Source organism: Doryrhamphus excisus, linkage group LG6 (assembly GCF_037039965.1).
Source record: "Doryrhamphus excisus strain RoL-2023G ecotype Guam linkage group LG6, RoL_Dexc_Guam_v1.1, whole genome shotgun sequence".
Lineage (NCBI taxonomy): Eukaryota > Metazoa > Chordata > Actinopteri > Syngnathiformes > Syngnathidae > Doryrhamphus > Doryrhamphus excisus.
This window is the reverse complement of record NC_136362.1, coordinates 6,142,077-6,159,799: the sequence shown is the minus strand read 5'-3', so window position 1 is coordinate 6,159,799 and position 17,723 is coordinate 6,142,077. Positions and strand designations below refer to the sequence as shown.

The window sequence follows — 17,723 nt, the reverse complement described above, 5'->3', positions numbered from 1 at the left end:
CCAAACATGCTTCCATGCCTTTATTGTGTGGTCACAGTCATTAAAAACAAAAGTCATATTCTCACAAAGCGACATGATAGACAACGTATGTCTTGTAAATAGTGTCGCATTTCCTGTGTTAGCACGGCGCCTTTAGCTCCATCCACTCAATATTAAGGGAAGTCAACTCTATGGTTTCTTTTGTGGCAGCGAGGTCTGTCTGGTTCCCGTGACGACGCCCCCGATTCAAAGCCCCCAACTTTATTGACAGCAGCGCCCTACAAGCAGGTGCTGTACAGCGTCACCTTGTAGCTGATCTCCTCCAGGATGCGGCGGGCCATCTCCTCCAGCTCGGCCAGCTCCGCCGCTTTGGCCTCCAGGACGCCCTGGTTGGTCTGGTAGGACGTCTCCAGCTCTGGCAGCACCAACAAAAACATAGTTGAGGAAACAAGAACATCTCCATGTTCTTTTCCTGGTCATGCTCGGACCTTGTTTCACTTTCTTTTCATCACATAACTTCCCTGACAAGGCTGCATGGTGGACTAGTGGGTAGTGCCCAGGTCACACAGCTAGGAGACCTGAGTTTGATTCCACCCCAAGCATCCCTGTGTGCAATTTGCATGTTCTCCACATTTATTTTCAACACCCAAAAAGCATAAGGCAAAATTAGCTTTAGCAATTAGCTTCTATGTTGGACGAGACCTGAGTTCGATTCCACCCTTGGCCATCTCTGTGTGGAGTTTTCATGTTCTCCACGTGCATGGTTGGGGTTTTCTCCGGCTACTCCAGTTTCCTCCCACATTCCAAAAAAAGGTATGAATGTGAGTGTGAATGGTTGTTTGTCTATATGTGCCCTGTGATTGGCTGGCCACCAGTCCAGGGTGGACCCCGCCTCTCCCCCCAAGACAGCTGGGACAGACAACATTCCTGACGCCTGATTTCTCATATCATGGCGTTAGAAGCTTTTTTTCTAGAATATTTGAACTTACATTACAATGTATTTTAAATGGTGTACTGTAATTGTACTGTTCATAAAGTTAGTAGTACTGCTGTTTTTCCCCTTTCTTGGTACTTTAGTAAGTAGGTGAATACGTTTGTAGCATTAGATGAATTTTTTCTAAATTTGTTTGTGTAATAACATTTGTCGTGCCAGTAAAAAAAAACATCAGTGGGCTGCAACTGGCCCCTGCTCTGCACTTTGGACACCCCTGATCCATTTATTTGTGGCGGTCAGCCCACCACAAATAAATTGGAGGCGCCCCAAATGGATGCAAATAAGACTACAACATCATCCCCACCTTGTAGCCTCTGCAGCTTGCTGCTGCTCTGAGCCAGGAGCTCCTTGGCCTCCTGCTGCAGCTCGTCCGCTCGTTTCCTGGCCTGCAGCACCGACTCGCCTTTGTCCTCCACCAGGTCCTCCACCTCCTCCAGTTTGTCCTTCACCTCCGTCTCAAACTCCTGCGCACACAAAGTCAGCATCCTACCCTACAAGGGAATGCGGTGTGTTTGCGGCGACCTGCTGGGCCTCGGCGGCGTCCGTCTTGGCCCGCTGGCTGATCCAGTCGGCCGTCTCCGCCAGGCTGTTGACCTCCAGCTCGTTCTGCCGCAGCAGGCCCACCTCGCGCTCCAGCCGGAGCAGCCGGTCGGTCGAGTTGCCCAGCCGCAGCTCCGACTCCGCCGTCTCCGCCTCCACCTGACACACGCCGTCGTGCCAGCGCCGTGTCAGCGCCGTGTCAGCGACGTCTACGCCACACGCCGCAGCAAACTCACCGAAAGCAGCAGGTCCAGGGTTCCCTTTGTGTTGTTCCGGGCCAGCTGGATGGCGTCCATGGCGACGCTCTGAGCACGCTCCGTCTCATTCAGGGCTGTCCGTAGCGCGTCCGATGTCTCCTTCAGGCTGGACGCCTCCTTACTGGAGGACAAACACGCTCACGTCTCTGATTGGGAAGATGCCGTCCTCCTGTTCTCACCTGGCGGCCTCGGCCCGCCTCAGCAGCTCCTCTGCCGCTCGGATGTCTCGGGCGCTCTGACTGAGGATGGTCTCCACGTTGGTGAGAGTGCCCACCTTCTCCCTGATGTCCATGGTCAGCTCCTGCAGCTTCTCCGTGGATGTGGGCATCTCCAGGGCCAACACCTGATTGGCCACCGCCTCGATCACCGACACGTTGGCCCTGTCGTCTGCAAGATGGCGGCTAAGAGACGCTCGGCTTTGGCGAGAAACAGAGGAGGTGAGGACTCACTGGTGAGGAGGTCTCGGATGTCCTTGATGAGGCTGCGCAGTTGCTGGTTGCTCTGCTCCACTCGCTCCTTGCTCCGGTTGGATTTCATCAGCACCTCCTCGGCGTTGGCTTTGGCCTCCCTCGCTCGGTTGCTGGCCTCCCAAACCTGCACTCCAACAAAAACAGTCAATGGATCAAGTCCTTCTTAGCCAAACGTGGGCCTGCGTAGAAGACTTTATTACCATTATATTATTACATATTATTATTACCATAATATTCTGACTTTATTCACATAATATCAGCACTTTATTCCCATAATATCGGCACTTTATTGCCATAATATCGGGACTTTATTCCCATAATATCAGGACATTATTACCATAATATTCTGACTTTATTCACATAATATCAGGACTTTATTCCCATAATATTCTGACTTTATTCCCATAATATCAGCACTTTATTCCCATATTAGGACATTATTCCCATAATATCAGGACATTATTGCCATAATATTAGGACATTATTACCATAATATTCTGACTTTATTCACATAATATCAGCACTTTATTCCCATAATATTAGGACATTATTACCATAATATCAGCACTTTATTACCATAATATCAGGACATTATTACCATAATAGTCTGACTTTATTTCCATAACATCAGCACTTTATTCCCATATTATTCTGATTTTATTCCCATAATATTAGGACATTATTCCCATAATATTAGGACATTATTCCCATAATATCAGGACTTTATTCCCATAATATCAGGACATTATTACCATAATATTAGGACATTATTCCCATAATATTAGCACTTTATTCCCATAATATTAGGACATTATTCCCATAATAGTCTGACTTTATTTCCATAACATCAGCACTTTATTCCCATATTATTCTGATTTTATTCCCATAATATTAGGGTTTTATTCCCATAATAGGATTTTAGTCCCATAATATTCAGATTTTATTCCCATATTATTCTGAATTTATTTGCCATTATATTTAGACCGTATTCCCATATTATTAGTATTTTAGTCCCATAACCTAAAACCCGGACCCCCCTGAGATAAAGCTGGCATCCTCTCACCATCCTGGAGAGCTTGTCCACTTCCTGCATGGCGTCCAGGATTTCCTTATCGAGGTCCTCGGCTGACTTGAGAGCTGTCTGCGAGGCCGCCACGACTCCTTGGCATCCTTTCCTGCCGCACCAGGATGCTCCGCCTTCATCACGGCATCCCAAGCCGCCACACGGAGAGCCGGGGCACTCGTCGCCTTCAGCCGCACCGCCGCACGTCTACGGAGCGGGTCGGGAATGAGCGACTGGTCTCGGAGAGGTGGTCTGCTGTTGCTCTTACCTTTTGGCTGAGAGGTGAAAGGTCAAAGGTCTCCAGCTCCTTGTGGAGCTTGTCCATCTTCTGTGCGTTTCTGTGGTGCCTGCGGTCCAAGTCCTTCCGGCTGCCGCTCAGCTTGTCTTCCGTCACCTTGCGAAGCGCCGCCGAGCGCTCCGCCGTGTTGCCGGGATCCGCGGTGGAGGCGTTGACGCGGATTTCCGCCAGCAGCGACTCCTCGTTGGCCTCGATGATGGTGTCCATGGCACCTGAGGAACACCGGAACAGGAACACGTGAAGCCGTGACGCTGATGCGGTGCTGGCGTGTTCGAGGAAGCAGGACGATCACCCTGGAAGTTGGCGTTTTTGGCGTCGTAGACCTGCTGCCTCAGCTCCTGCACGCGGCGCTCCAGCCGCTTCACCTCCTCCGTGACCTCATCCACGTTGGCATCTGTGGCGTTGGCCTGGTTCTGGAGATCACTCAAGGCCTCCTCAGTGGTGTTGAGTCTCCCGCTCAGGTAGGACATGAGGCCGCTGAAGACAGGAAGTGAGGATTGTAGCCGCGAATGACACGCACACACGCACGAACGTGTGCCGACCTACATCATCTGCTGCGTCAGGTCCTGGATCTCTTCCAGCCTGACGGCGGCGGGATTGTTCTCCACGATGTCCCTGACCGCCTTGGCGTTGGTCTCCAGGCTGCCCACCAAGTCCTTGTAGGGCGCCGTCACGCCGCTGGTCTTCAGCTCCGTCACCTTGGCCTCCAGACGCCGCGTTTGGTTGCTCAGCTCGCCCACCGCCCTGTCCCACGTGGCGAAGCACTCGTGGCAAGGCTGGCAGTCGGGGAAGTTGCCCTGGTAGCCTCTGGCGCACGTGTCGCAGCGCGGGCCCGACACGCCCTCCACGCAGGCGCAGTGGCCGCTGGAGCGATGGCACTGGCCGCTGGAGATGCCCCGCGGGTCGCAGTCGCACGCTGACAAAGGACAACACACACATGTTGACCCCCCCTCCTTGACGTACCCGCCCCCGCCCTCCCACAAGACGAGGCGTCAGAGCTAAAGAATGCAGGCGCTTATTTGGCTGATTTATTGCGCTTCACCGTGCGGGGGGCTCCTCTTCAATCACTGCACTAAAAGGCCAGAGTTCAGCTAGCGCTGGAACCTACAACCGTCAGGACCAGTGTGCCCCCCCACCCCCCTCAGCATATTCATGGCGTGGGCATGGGCGCGTCCTTCTTGGGCTGGCTGGGAAAACAAGACAACCCCGGGAGTTCCTGAGAACATCTGCTTCTCATGAAGGGAACACGAGGTCATTCTCCCACCGCAGCCGGAACCTCATCCCACGCTACCGCTCTGCTCCTCCGGGGGGGCACACCGAGCGCCAAACAAGGAATGGGGGTGTCCAAAGGCAGCAGTTATTACGTAATAATAAAGTCAAAGTAGGAAGAGGGAAATGTTGTAATCTAACTAGAAAAAGTCACAATTTCACAATAAAAATGCAACATTAGATCACAAAAATATTATGGGCATAAAGTCAGAAGAAAGTTGAAATAGTTGGAAAAAACAAGTTATTAAAGGCCAAATATTATGGGCATAAAGACAGAAGAAAGTTGAAAAAAACTAAGTAAAAAATAAAATTATATTTTTGGGAAAATTTGTATGGGGAAAAAGTCATATTACTAGAAGAACCTTTGTAAAGATTATTTAAGTTTAAATATTTTGGCAAATAAAAGACAGCAAAAATTGACATTAGAATAAATTTAAAATATTCAGAGAAATTTATTTTTTTTAACAAAAAGTTAAGCAAATTTATGAGAATAAACTTGTAATATTGTGATGAAAAATAATATTCTAGCAGCGTAGTGTTTAAATATCAAAGAAAATTTGGAAAGTCATAATATTATGTGAAACAAAAGAAAGTTGTAATTTTTGGAAAAATAGTTTTCCAAAAAGTTACAATATTAATATTATAAGGTACAATATTATTTGAATAAAGTCAAAATATTAAAAGAAGAAAGTTGAAACAGTTGGAAAGCATTTAGTCATTTTAGTTGCACAAAGTTGAAATATTAAAGATAGTCATAATATTTCAAGAACATTGGTTGGGACACCCCCTGGTCTAATGCCCCCCTTCAGCTTTAGTGGCCCCACTAGGGGGTGCAACCTTTGACAGCATTGATTATGACGCAGCTCATCCAATCACATTCATCATATATTCCACTTGTCCTACCGTGGCATTTGACTTCCGGATCCCCCCAGAAGAGCTCCCTGCATTCCCGGCACGTCCTGCCGCCGAAACCCGGTTTACAGGAGCAGCGCCCCGTGACCTGGAACCCAGAGAAATGGCGACAGAGACACATTTAGAAAAAACAGGTTGTTGTGTCCTCGCCACAATGGAGCCTTTGTAGAAGAACATGCGTATCCGGGGGACTTCCTTCCTGTCATACCAGAACGTGTGTGCATGTTTCCAGCCACCCGCCCCCTCCGCCCAGCCACCAACTCACCTCATGGCAAGAGGAGCTGAAGGAGTGGACCGGGTCGCAGTCGCAGCGCTGGCAGCCCTCCCCGCTCGCCATGTTCCACGTGTCCTCGGCGCAGCGCTCGCAGTTCTGCCCCACCACGTTGGGCAGGCAGGGGCACTGCCCGCTGCGCTGGTCACACTGGCACTCGGCCGCTGCGGAGCAGGCGTGTCGTGCCGTTCCCTCCGGGCGGCACATGCACTCTGCCGGACACGGAGTGCATTACAAGAGCCCCTATTTGGTGTTGACGTGTTTACCGCGACGGCACTCACTCCTGCAGCTTTGAGCGGCAGCGTTGCCGTAGTAACCCAGCTTGCAGTCCTGGCAGGCGTAGCCGTCGGTGTGGTGCAGGCACCTGAGGCACGCCCCCGTCCGAGTGTCGCAGGAGCCCGGGTTCTGCATGTCGATGTTGCCGTTGCACTGGCACGCCAGGCAGCGTCCGCCGGGCGACAGCGGGTTCCCGAAGTGGCCCGGGGCGCACTCGTCACACCTGGCCCCTGAAAGGAAGTGACGGCTAACACGGGGGTGTCCAAAGGGCGGCCCAGGGGCCATTGTTTGTTGTTGTTGTTTTTTTTAGGCACATTCAAAAAATATCATTTAACAAGAAAAGTAAATAGAATAACTAATGGAAAATTCAGCAGTAGTTTTAGCAATAAAGTTTCAATCTAACGAGAAAAACTCGTTATGAGAATAATGTAATATTATGAAGAAAAATAATATTTTGGTAGCACTTAAAGGAAAAAATACATAATATGAGAAAAGAAAACAAAATAGTTGTATTTTTTTGCAAAACTAGGTTGGGGAAAAACTCCAAATATTATTATTAACTAAAGCCATATATTACAAGAAAAAATACTTGTAGCAGTCATATTGTGAGAATAAAGTCAAAATATGAAAGATATGAAATATGAAATATGAAAGAAGTCGTATTCTAACAAGAAAATGAGAAAAATGATGTTATTTTGGTAGCATAGCGTTCAAACACATGTTTAAACTAATAAGAGAAACAAAACAAAACCAAATTAGGTGTGGGGAAAACAAAATATTAGAATCGAGTCATAATAGTACAAGAAAATAGCAGAAATGGCAAAACACGTGTAATGTGATGAAAATGGATGTCAATGATGGTAGTTGTTGTCACGTGTTACCTTTGTAGCCAGGACTGCACACACACACCAGCTGGTTGGTGGAGTCCGCCATGTAGCAGCTGTCTGCAAACTGCCGTGCACCGCGTGGGCCGTCGGGGCACAGACAGGGGCGACAGTGTCCGCCCGACCCCAGCTCTGGGTCACCATGGTAACCATCCAAACACCTGTGAGGTCAGAGTAGATCATACTGAGGGAATGGGCCCAAAACGCTTCCCTCCTCTCGTACCTCTCACAGTAGTGTCCGGTGGTCAAGTCCCGGCATCCGTGACACTCTCCGGTCACGGGGTGGCAGACCTCGCTGTGGCCGTTGCACTGGCACGGGCGGCAGTGAGGGAACCCCCAGAATCCCGGCAGGCAGTGAGAACACTGGCGTCCCGTGGCCCCGGGCACACAGGCGCACTGCCCCGTTGCTTCATGGCAGAGGGCGCTCACTGACCCCCGGGGGTCACAGTCGCAGGCTGCGGGCGGGACATTCCGAATGGTTTCCAGACTTCAAGTGGCAGAACCTCTAAAGTCCAGCCTGATACTTACGCCTGCACCCAGCAGGGCTGAAGAGGAAGGTGGCGGGGGCGCAGTGCTCGCAGTTCCTGCCCACCACGTTGGGCCGACAGCGACACTGGCCACCGCTGGGCTCGCACACGGTGCTGATGGAACCTTGGGGATCACACTGGCACGCTGGAAACGGCATGTATCTTCTGCTTAGAGAGCTTTTCCCAGCATGAAATGTTTGAGGACGAACGTACGCATGGCTCCTTTGTGCAGCAGCGCCGAGACGCTGAAGATGTAGTCGTTGCAGATGTCCGTCATGGGGCTCTTGACCACGCTCTGGCTGCTCTCCAGGCAGCGGTAGCGCTGGAAGGTGTCCCACGCGCCGTCGCCGTCTGCCCCGTGGAACATGTCCAGCTCCCTGACCCGGGGCATCAGCACCAGCTGCACGGGAGGAGGAACCACCACGGCTGAGAAGATACCAGGGAAAGTCGGGAAAGTTGAACTTACGGAGTCGATGAGCGTGTACGGGCTCTGCATGTCGCTGTAAGTGGAGTAGAGCGGCAGGCCGAGGTGCACCGTGTAGTTGTGCCCCTTCTCCAAGCACACGGGCCTGGGCAGCAGCACATGTCTGCAGGAAGCAGGAAGTGTGTGAAGACCATGACGACGATGGAAGTGACATTAGAGTCGGACACTCAGCTGGTTGTTACCTCGAGCCGGGCGGCAGAGAGACATACTGCTCGTCTCCTCCGCCGACGGAACCGCTGCAGTGCCCGGAATAGTCGGGGGGGTTGAAGACTGGTCGCTGCACTCGGACGTTGACCTGCTCCCATTGTGCTGGAAGCTACCATCCAGCAGAACATGCGCTACTTCTTCAAGAACTGCGGACAAACAGTCAAATGTAAGTGGACGATACCTGAGGCTCGTAGCGGATCAGGACATCATAGTCCATGGACTCTGGGATGTTGTTGATGTAGAACTCCAAGTAGGCTCCCTCTGGTACGTTAACAAAACCCATCCCGGTCCACGTGGGGCTGCGATCCAGAGGATAAGGTCTTTGGACCACCGTCACGCCCTGACAAAGGAGCGTTTAGTATGATGTTCTTTCAAAGACGTTGGATGCATGTTGGCGCGCTCACGGGCCCGTGGTTGGCGTCCTCGGCCTCGTAGGTGTAGTGGTCCAGAGCGATGAAGTAGAAGCCGGACTGCAGCTGGTCGCAGCGCCGTCCGAACATGTGCTCCCTGCACACGCATTGCCCGGACTGCGGGTCGCAGCTGCGAAGGCGGAACATCAGGACTTCTTCATTTTTACTCCACCGACTAAGAGGTAGCTTCACAGAACATACTTATTGTTGAGCGCACCGCCCTGGTCGCAGTCACATGGTCTGCATCCATCCATGTCATTGGACAGACCCCAGTGCTGCGGCTGCAGGAAAAACACTCGTGTTGGTCGGAGAAACACACAGCAGTGGGAAGTTACGCACGGGTGACCCCGCCTACCAGACACTGGTCGCAGTTATGTCCGCCGACGAGCCGCTTGCAGAAGCAACGTCCTGACTCGGCATCGCAGGAGTTGCTTCCTGGCAAAGTTCCCAGCGGGCTGCAGGTACAAGCTGCCGGAACGCCAAACATAGTTGGTGTGTATGTGGGATTATCGCACTCTCGTGGGATTAATGCGCAAGGGGGGAAATGGTAATTATGACTTTATTCCCATAATATTATGATTTTTCACCCACCTAATTTTCCAAAAATTCCCTATATAATATATATATATAGTTTATATATAGTTTTTAATATTTTAACTCTATGCTACTAAATGACATTTCCTCCTAACATTACAAATATGCCACTTTTTCATATCAGAATATAACTTTTTTTCTATTAATATTTTGACTTTAGAAAATTATTCATTGCTTTTTATTTTTGCTGTTTTATTTTTGTTACAGAAAATGTATTTACAAAATTTGTAAATACATTTTCTTCTGGTAATTGGAATTTATTCCCATAATATTTTCACTTTATTTATTGTTTTATTTTTCATCATATTAACTTTTTTCTTTTAATATTTGGACTTTATTCTTGTAACAGCAGATTTGTCAATTTTTTCTATTGTTTTTTTTTTTTTTTTTTTAATGTTTTTTTTGATATTTTTAGAATGCCACACTTTGGTTACCCCCGGACTATCGTCTTCAGTTTTGGACAATTGTACCCGTGTTGGTGTTCCCCACTTTGCGTATGGCCAGTTTGTCCTGGCGTGTTTCGACCTGTGTGCGTACCCAGGCACCCTGCCGGGCCCTGTCCCAACCCGTAGTGGCCGTGTCGACAGTGGTCACAGCGCTCGCCCTCCACGTTGGCCTTGCAGCGACACTGGCCTGAGATGAGGCCGGAGGCCACGTCGGTCCTGGAGTCGCAAAGCCCCCCCTGCAGGGAGCCGGTCGGGTCGCAGTTACACGCTGTTGAGAAAGTCGGATGAGACGGGAAGTCAAGGAGGCAATTCGGGGTTCCATCTGGGAAAGGACTTACGCTGGCAGACGTTGGGGTCCCTCAGGTCCCGATTGGGGTGCTGGTAGAAGAAAGGTGCGCACTGCTCGCACTGGCGGCCCACCGTGTTGTGCTGGCAGTCGTCGCACACGCCCCCGCTCACATTCCCCGTGGTCATGTAGACGGCCATGTCGAAGTGACAGGAAGAGGAGTGCTGGTTACACTCGCACCCTGATGGGAGAGAGGGGGCGGGTCCAGGTTTGTGGTCTCTTGTGCCAACACGGAGAAGGTCTCTAGAGATCTCAACAAGTCTCACTCGTGCAAGCGTGCGTGTTGCGGCCCTCGGCGGGCCTCCAGGGGTGGTCGTGGTGGAAGTCCCGACACCGCTCGCAGTTCAGACCCTCTGTGTTGTGGTTGCACACGCAGCGGCCGTGGACCTTCACGACAAACTCGTTAAAGCACACGCCACAACTCAATTGTTGTTGAGCAAGCACGTGTTCCGCCCACCATTCCCTCCGCCCCCGTAGGCGCGCCGTCGATGGGGGCGCACTCAGAGGCGTGGCCGTAGCAGAAGCAGTTGCCGCGGACGACCATGTCGTAGAGCCCGTAGTAGTACTTCTCCGTCACCTCCTTGCGTGAGTCCAAAAGGTTGTCACCCAGGGTGTGGAGCTTCAGGAAGTTGACCCGCAGGTTGGTTATCTTCAGCATGTCTGCCACGACACAACGCTTAGATGCCATCTTGTTTGCCCAAAGCTACTAACGGCTTTCAGGCGTTTGCGTATGGTTGGTGTCTCAGGTGTCCTCCAGGTACCACCACCTTCTCACGGTGGAGGGGTCGGAATGCCTGAGTCATATACGTATGCTGTATGCTCCTGGTAGGGTCTCCCTAGGCAAACACTAAGGTACCGTGTCGTCTGTGTAACCTTTGACACCAGGAAGTCTGGACTTTCTTACTGAGAGTGGGGGGGGGGCTTTGTGTACACGGACATATCCGCTTCCACGTGTGAAATTCCTTTCAGCGTACTTCCTGTCTGACAGCGTTTGCCAGACTGCATTCAGTGGACTCAGCTGCACTGTCGCATCACTTCCTGCAGGAGGACGTGCCCCACGGTCCCAGACCCCAACCCTAATACGCTAACCCTATCCTCCAACCCTAACCCTATGACCTCATCCTAATCATATACCCTAAACCTAACTATATGCCCTAACCCTACCCCTATCCCATAACCCTAACTCGAGGTCCTGGCCCTAAACCTATTCCCTAACTTGTACCATCCTAACATTTCCCTAACCTTTAACCCTAACTTTATGTCCTAACCCCAACCCCGTGCCCTAACCCTATCACCTAATCCTATCTTCTAAGCCTAACCCTAATCAGTAGCCCCTAAACCCTAATCACAACCAGGCCAAAAGTCATAGATTAGTTTCAGGAAGGTCTTACTTTGGATCCTCAAGCTGTAGGGGTCCTCGATCTCAAAGGCAGGATCCAGAACCCGGAAGATCACCTGGGAGAGAAATAAGGTGAGGGCTCCTGCTTCCTTTTCTTCCATTTTTCACCCCGTGAGACAAACTGACCTCTCCCTCGGTGGAAGGTTCGATGTCAGAGTAGCGCGAGTCGCAGATGATGTCATCCACCTTGACCATCGGCCCCGGAGACACGCCGGGGAAGGCGGCCTGGCAGTCGTAGGCGAAGTATCGGTACACCTGCCACGTCTTCCCGAAGTCCATGGAACGCTCGATTATCATGGCGGCGGGGCGGAATGTCTGCGTGTGGAAGGGGGGGGGGGACACGACTTCATAAAAACAGCATTTGGGATGTACGGTGATGTCATTCCAGCTGGATGCTCTCAAACCAACACAGCTCATTCTGGTTTTACTCCTTCCTCGCTTCCCACCGCTCTTCCACATTCCTCCCACACAGCTGCCGTATTTATCTCATGGGACCACCGTACACTTTTGTGTGTGTGTGGAGGAGGGGCACCTTGAAGGTCATGATGAGGTGTGTGAAGTGGAACTCGGCCTCCAGGTCCAGCTGGATGGTCACGTTCTCCACACCTGCACACAGGAAACGAAGGGTGACACTTCCTGTCAGACGCGTTCACACGCAGTTGCCATGTTTTAAATATTTACAGCTCGGGCGCTAAACACACAAGCGTGATTAACGACCACTGGCAAGGAGAAGAGGATTTCATGCACAAACTCCTACGGTATACACCATAGGTTCACCATGACGCCATTCCACCAACATTCTACCAAGAACCGCAATGACTGCAGTCATCAGGTTGGCATTTTATACACCAAAAGTAATAATAATAATAATATCCATGAGGAATTATGCAAAAGTGACTATTAGGCCATACAAAGTCACGTCTACCAAGAAAAAGTAGTCATGTTGTGAAGCGGACACGGACACGCTAGCAGTGTGGGACGGGATCCTGTGAGGGAATCAGGAAATCCCAAACTAAAGTACGGCTTCCTGCCGCTTCCCAGTCATCTGCTCTGCTGGCCACCGATTCTCCGACACATTCCCACCACTCCCTCCCTCCCCTTAAAAAAAATCCAGAAGCTTCGGCCATGCTGCCGATGGAACGACGGTTCCCATGCGCCAGAAAAGGAATCGGAAAGGGATTGAGCCCTTTGCACCTTGCTGCTCCGCCGCACGGGAACAGCTGCTTTTTTACGAGCCGTGTTTATTTGCTGGAATTGAATTCATGCAACTTCCTGTCTGGCCTTTGATACACACGGGACATCGCGTCATTAGACCAGGCGCCCTTTGAAGGCCGGTCAGGTGATCACACACACACACCTGTTTCTCACCTGCAAAACAATGGCCCCGCCCACTTGTGGTCTGCAGTCTTCTCATTAGCGAGCTTCTCACAGGAACGCACTCTGCCCTCCCGCCTCCCCCTCCCTCCCCGCACCCTCAACGTGTTTTCTCACCGTTGTCGGACTGCCACCAGGTCTTGAGACGATTGGGGGCGAAGGTGGTGACCACGTTCTCGATGCCGTGGCTGAGGGGGTTGACGTCCTGGTCGTAGGCGTCCCTGGAGTCGCACTGGAAGCACTTGGTTTCCTCCTGGGGGCGAAGAAAATAACCCGTGAAGACGATACGGCATGTGGCGGCCATGTTGGAAAGGCACAACTGTCTCATAGTCACGGCGGTAACACGTTTGCTGGTTGATAATTGTGGTACAAATTATCGTCAACATTTTCGGAGAACATTTTTTACTTCGTCATTGTTATGAGAGATGTAAATCCCATTTTAACCACTAGATGGTACTCAAGTAGAGCCTGCCTGCGTGAGCCACATTAGCTCAACGCAGAAGTTTCTTGTTGCCAATCGTATCGAACGGTCGCATTCATGTAGTCTGTGAGCGCACACCATTTTGCACTGTTTTGTTTATATTTACATTCCTCCATTGTTTTTTTCTTTATCAGTCCGTCCATTGTGATGCACTCGGGGGCCTCGGCGTTCAAGCGGCTCCTGAGGAGTCGCATCAATGAACGTGCACTACATCATGTCAGTGGAAACGTAACACTTCCAAATGTGCTGAAACGTGAGAAGAATCCTTCCTCCTCCTCATTTGTGGCGCATTCTTCAACTCTGCACTCATCCCCACCGTCTGCGAGCGTCCATAAGGACGCCCTTTCAGCGGCCGGGGGCCTGTGCACAGCGCTTTTATTGTGGAGGGGAATTTCTGTACTCCCACTCGACGTGACAGACGAGGAGACATTGTGTGGACTTTTATGGTCTCGAACTAAAGGGACTGGCCGGCGAAACACGAATGAATCAACTTCCTCTTACCTCCAGGTGTCCCACAATGCAGAAGGTCTCGGGTTCCTGCAGGCCGCAGGTGGACGAGGCGATGAGTTTGTGGGCCCGGCCGATGAGCAGGTCCCCCGTGGCCGGGTAGCAGCTCCCCTCCGTGCACACGTCTGCCATCTCGGGCACCAGCGTCCCAGCGGGACACCACAGCACCGCTAAGGAAGACAACAGCATGGAGAACCACACTCGAGGTCACATCACACAGATGACCGGGAAGGAAGATCACTTCTGACTAACAGCCTGCATCTGGCTTCCATTAGGAGCCGTGTTGTTGTTGCTGTTGCCTTTTTTGGCACACGAGATGACGTTCCCATCAAAGAGCACTTCATAGTTGGGACAGAAAACATCCCAAACTCACCTAAAGCGGTCCAGAAGTGAATGAGGAGCGACATGTCGGAGCTCTGACAGCCCGTGGAAGAGTGTTGATGACTCCCTGTGAGCTCCTGTGGGAAAGTCAAAGAGGCGGTGGGAGTTTTCCTGGGAAGAGTCAGCCTCATCCCAACAGCGGCTCCTCCCAGACCTCAGCGGGGCACGCCCCCTGCTGGTCAGATTGCACTTAATTGAAAAAACACACTTTGAAACGGCAACAAGCAATGACTTACAGAAATAATTGTCTACTTTTGGAATGGATAAAAAAACATAACACAGAATATAGTCAACTAATAAATAGGCAGCGTTACATCACTTGGAAATAATATGGAATGCAGTGTATCAGCATTCGCAACCCACATATTCACAGATTTTTTTTATTATTAATCATTAATACATTAAATAGTGATGACATTTCCAACTTTGTTCATCACAACTTTGTGTCAAAAAGAGACATTATATTTGCTATTATAGATGATATTGTATTATTGTGAATTATTCTGATTGTAATTAATTGTCTCACAGACAATGAAGTAAATAAGACAATTATAGATGCAGTATATCGAGTATAAATACTGTATGGAGAACCGTCCCGGTTTGCGTGTTTTTCAGTTAACACAATTTAGCCTCAATTTTTGCGTCCATTCACCCTCTTAGCGTATAATACTAAATAACTATCATAATAATTGCATTTTGCCTGTGTTTTTAATGTTTTTTTGTCCCATCACAAAACGGCCTTCCTTGTTAGCCTCCTATTAGCTAGCTAAACTAAATGGCTAAATGAAGCGGAAATCAGCGATCTTAAGAAACGTTTGTAAAACAATGAATTCTTAAACCATCCAGTCGAGTTCCAAACATTTTTTGGCTTTCTTGAACTGATTTGGTTAACATTTATTTTATTCTGGAAGAAATGAATGATGCTTACCAATGTTCCACTGTATATTTAAAATTATACACGCTAAATATCATCTTCACACGGCGGGAAATACTGGCATAGTTTTTAAAAACAAGCGGAACTCTAGTTGTCTTCGTCGCGGTTGCTGGTGGGGGCTTTAGTTACACACGGACCGGAAGTAGTGCTAGGTTACACGACCTGACGTGCAGCTTTTCGGTAAGTTTAGAACTTATTTACTTCTGGCAGTAGTCGCCGATGTTTGTTATCATGTTATACGGTCGCCGATGTCAATCCGGTGTGACAACCGAATACGAAAAACGTCCATTTGAGTTGACTTTTGCGTGTTTTAGGCCGTGGCGGGAAATTGCGAGAGCACGACTTTCACTTTGCATGATGGGGCTGAAACATAAATATGTCACCCCGATGTGCTTGGAGATCATTTAGTGTCGTTTGGACACGAAGCATCGCTTCTTTTGACCCATAGAATGTTAAGAACGAGCTTCCTGTCTGCAGATATTCCAAGTACGAACCGGGGGGTGGGAGTTGTTTCTCGTCCAAGCTGTCTGCAAAGTATTGAGAAAATGCTGAGAAGGGCTTCAGCACAGGTGGGTTGCAACCTTCTTTGGATTCATCCACAATAGGAATGTAGTGTTTACGTTGAAAGTATCAACATGGCCATACTTAGTCATGACTCTTGCAGGTCTTCAGACAACTGGTGAGGAACAACACCACCGACTCCAGCCTCATCCTGGAGAGATGTAAGTGGAACGAGTGCTATTTATGTGAACATATAGGAAGTAAAAGCTCCAATCCAACATGGTGTCGTCCTTGCAGCAATAAACCGTGTGCAGCTGCTGGGCCGAGTGGGTCAGGACCCAGTGATGAGACAAGTGGAGGGTCGCAACCCTGTCACCATCTTCTCCATGGCCACCAACGAAATGTGGCGCACTGGAGAGAATGAGATGAGCTCATCAGGTAGCTACTAGCAACACCCTAGTAGAGATGTCGTACTTCTATCATTTCTTAATTCTCTTTTAAAACACATTAAAATGCATAGAAATTCATCATTGTATTACAGTAAATATATTTTATTACAATACTCTTAACTATTCATTAGAAATCTCACAGTTTTGGAAGGTTTAATGTGAGCTACATGTGTTCAAACAACATCCACATGTGTTGCTTTACTAAATATCAAAGTGGTCGTTGTAGTTGTAGTTCTAATTCTCACCACTAGAGGAGGCTGTTACTCAACCTGTTCAGGACACAAAGCTTCAGCTATGGTCAAAAGAGCTGAAAAGCACACTAGTATTTGTTTTGTTGTGTTTTTCACCTCCAGGTGACATCAGCCAGAAGACCACTTGGCACCGCGTGTCCATATTTAAGCCCGGTTTGAGGGACGTGGCCTACCAGTACGTCAAGAAAGGGTATGTAATGCCCCCGGAAGTGCTAACGCGCCCCATCGCACCCCATTCAACCATGCGTCTCGCAGGGCCAGGATCCTGGTGGAAGGCAAGCTGGACTACGGCGAGTACGTGGACAAGAACCAAGTGAGACGCCAGGCCACCACCATCATTGCAGGTTTGTAGAAAAACTCTGCACATTCAGGTTTACGCCGACAAAGCTAAAAAGCCGCCCCCGCTCCTTGTTTTCTCAGACAACATCATCTTCCTGAGTGACAACATTCGTGACAGAACCTGAACGCTTCTTCTTTCCAACAAACGTTATTTTTCTACCTTCTTGTGTTTGTATAATAAAAGAGACTGAGGACGGGACACCACAGAGACAGTTTGCCAAGGCTTTGAAGCTGCACACAAGCGTTGTTAGACTGTGGCACCTTCAACTGGTGGAAAAAAGTCATGATGTCTCCTAGTACATTTGTGTAGTACTTTCCCTTTGCAATGTACATGTGTGTAGTATTTTCATTCAGCTTTTGGGGTTAGTGTGCAAAATGTCACAAAGATACATTTTCCCAAAGAATGCTACTTTACTAACATTTAGGCACTTATCTGTTGAGGGTTGTCAGAAATGTACAAGTCATTTCAATTTATTCACAATATAGCACTGAGCAAAGCCACACACCTGTTAAATGGTAAAACAGTTTATTCACGATACGATTGGAAAGTTGTCGTTTAGAGAAAGATTATTTTTGAAGGCGGGCCATCGTCGCTAGTATTCTTGGCCTCCCCTCATTGGCCTGAAGGAAACGTTAAACGCTCTCCTGGTTGGCCAGTTTCTCTGCCCGTCGAAAGTCTTGCTTTTTTTGTGTGACCTGATTGGACGATAAATGCGCGTGCGCTTCGCCAGACCGGAACTTGAATGAATAAAGTTTCAAATAGCGAGTTAAGATTTAAATCGTGTTTAGTTCTCATCTATTATTTAAAGCAGAAAGCTTTAACTTTTTTATAACCTAAAGATGAAGTTGAGGCCCCCATCTTTTGTGTCATTAACTCAGT

The 17,723-nt window shown here is 49.3% G+C and overlaps 2 protein-coding genes across 2 annotated transcripts; one reads left to right on the top strand and one right to left on the bottom strand.

Moving 5' to 3' along the window:
- Positions 1-5: 5 nt before the first annotated feature.
- lamb1b (laminin, beta 1b) lies at positions 6-14,557 on the bottom strand. Its single transcript, XM_078791263.1, has 33 exons — positions 14,362-14,557; positions 13,983-14,158; positions 13,118-13,253; positions 12,159-12,232; positions 11,753-11,941; positions 11,619-11,682; positions 10,685-10,887; positions 10,494-10,614; positions 10,220-10,408; positions 9,973-10,149; positions 9,197-9,309; positions 9,043-9,122; positions 8,836-8,971; positions 8,613-8,771; positions 8,407-8,540; positions 8,207-8,327; positions 7,954-8,140; positions 7,742-7,885; positions 7,437-7,668; positions 7,211-7,374; positions 6,335-6,559; positions 6,048-6,265; positions 5,774-5,870; positions 4,148-4,517; positions 3,894-4,078; positions 3,572-3,813; positions 3,304-3,510; positions 2,220-2,364; positions 1,950-2,157; positions 1,750-1,891; positions 1,496-1,672; positions 1,278-1,437; positions 6-394 (listed from the first exon to the last, which is right to left on the bottom strand). The coding sequence occupies exons 1-33, from the start codon at positions 14,498-14,500 to the stop codon at positions 258-260; spliced, it is 5,451 nt and encodes a 1,816-aa protein (XP_078647389.1). The 5' UTR covers positions 14,501-14,557; the 3' UTR covers positions 6-257.
- A 473-nt stretch (positions 14,558-15,030) lies between these two features.
- On the top strand, positions 15,031-17,565 carry ssbp1 (single-stranded DNA binding protein 1). Its single transcript, XM_058066025.2, has 7 exons — positions 15,031-15,483; positions 15,781-15,872; positions 15,968-16,025; positions 16,102-16,242; positions 16,607-16,694; positions 16,760-16,848; positions 16,925-17,565. The coding sequence occupies exons 2-7, from the start codon at positions 15,849-15,851 to the stop codon at positions 16,966-16,968; spliced, it is 444 nt and encodes a 147-aa protein (XP_057922008.1). The 5' UTR covers positions 15,031-15,483; positions 15,781-15,848; the 3' UTR covers positions 16,969-17,565.
- Positions 17,566-17,723: the final 158 nt, after the last annotated feature.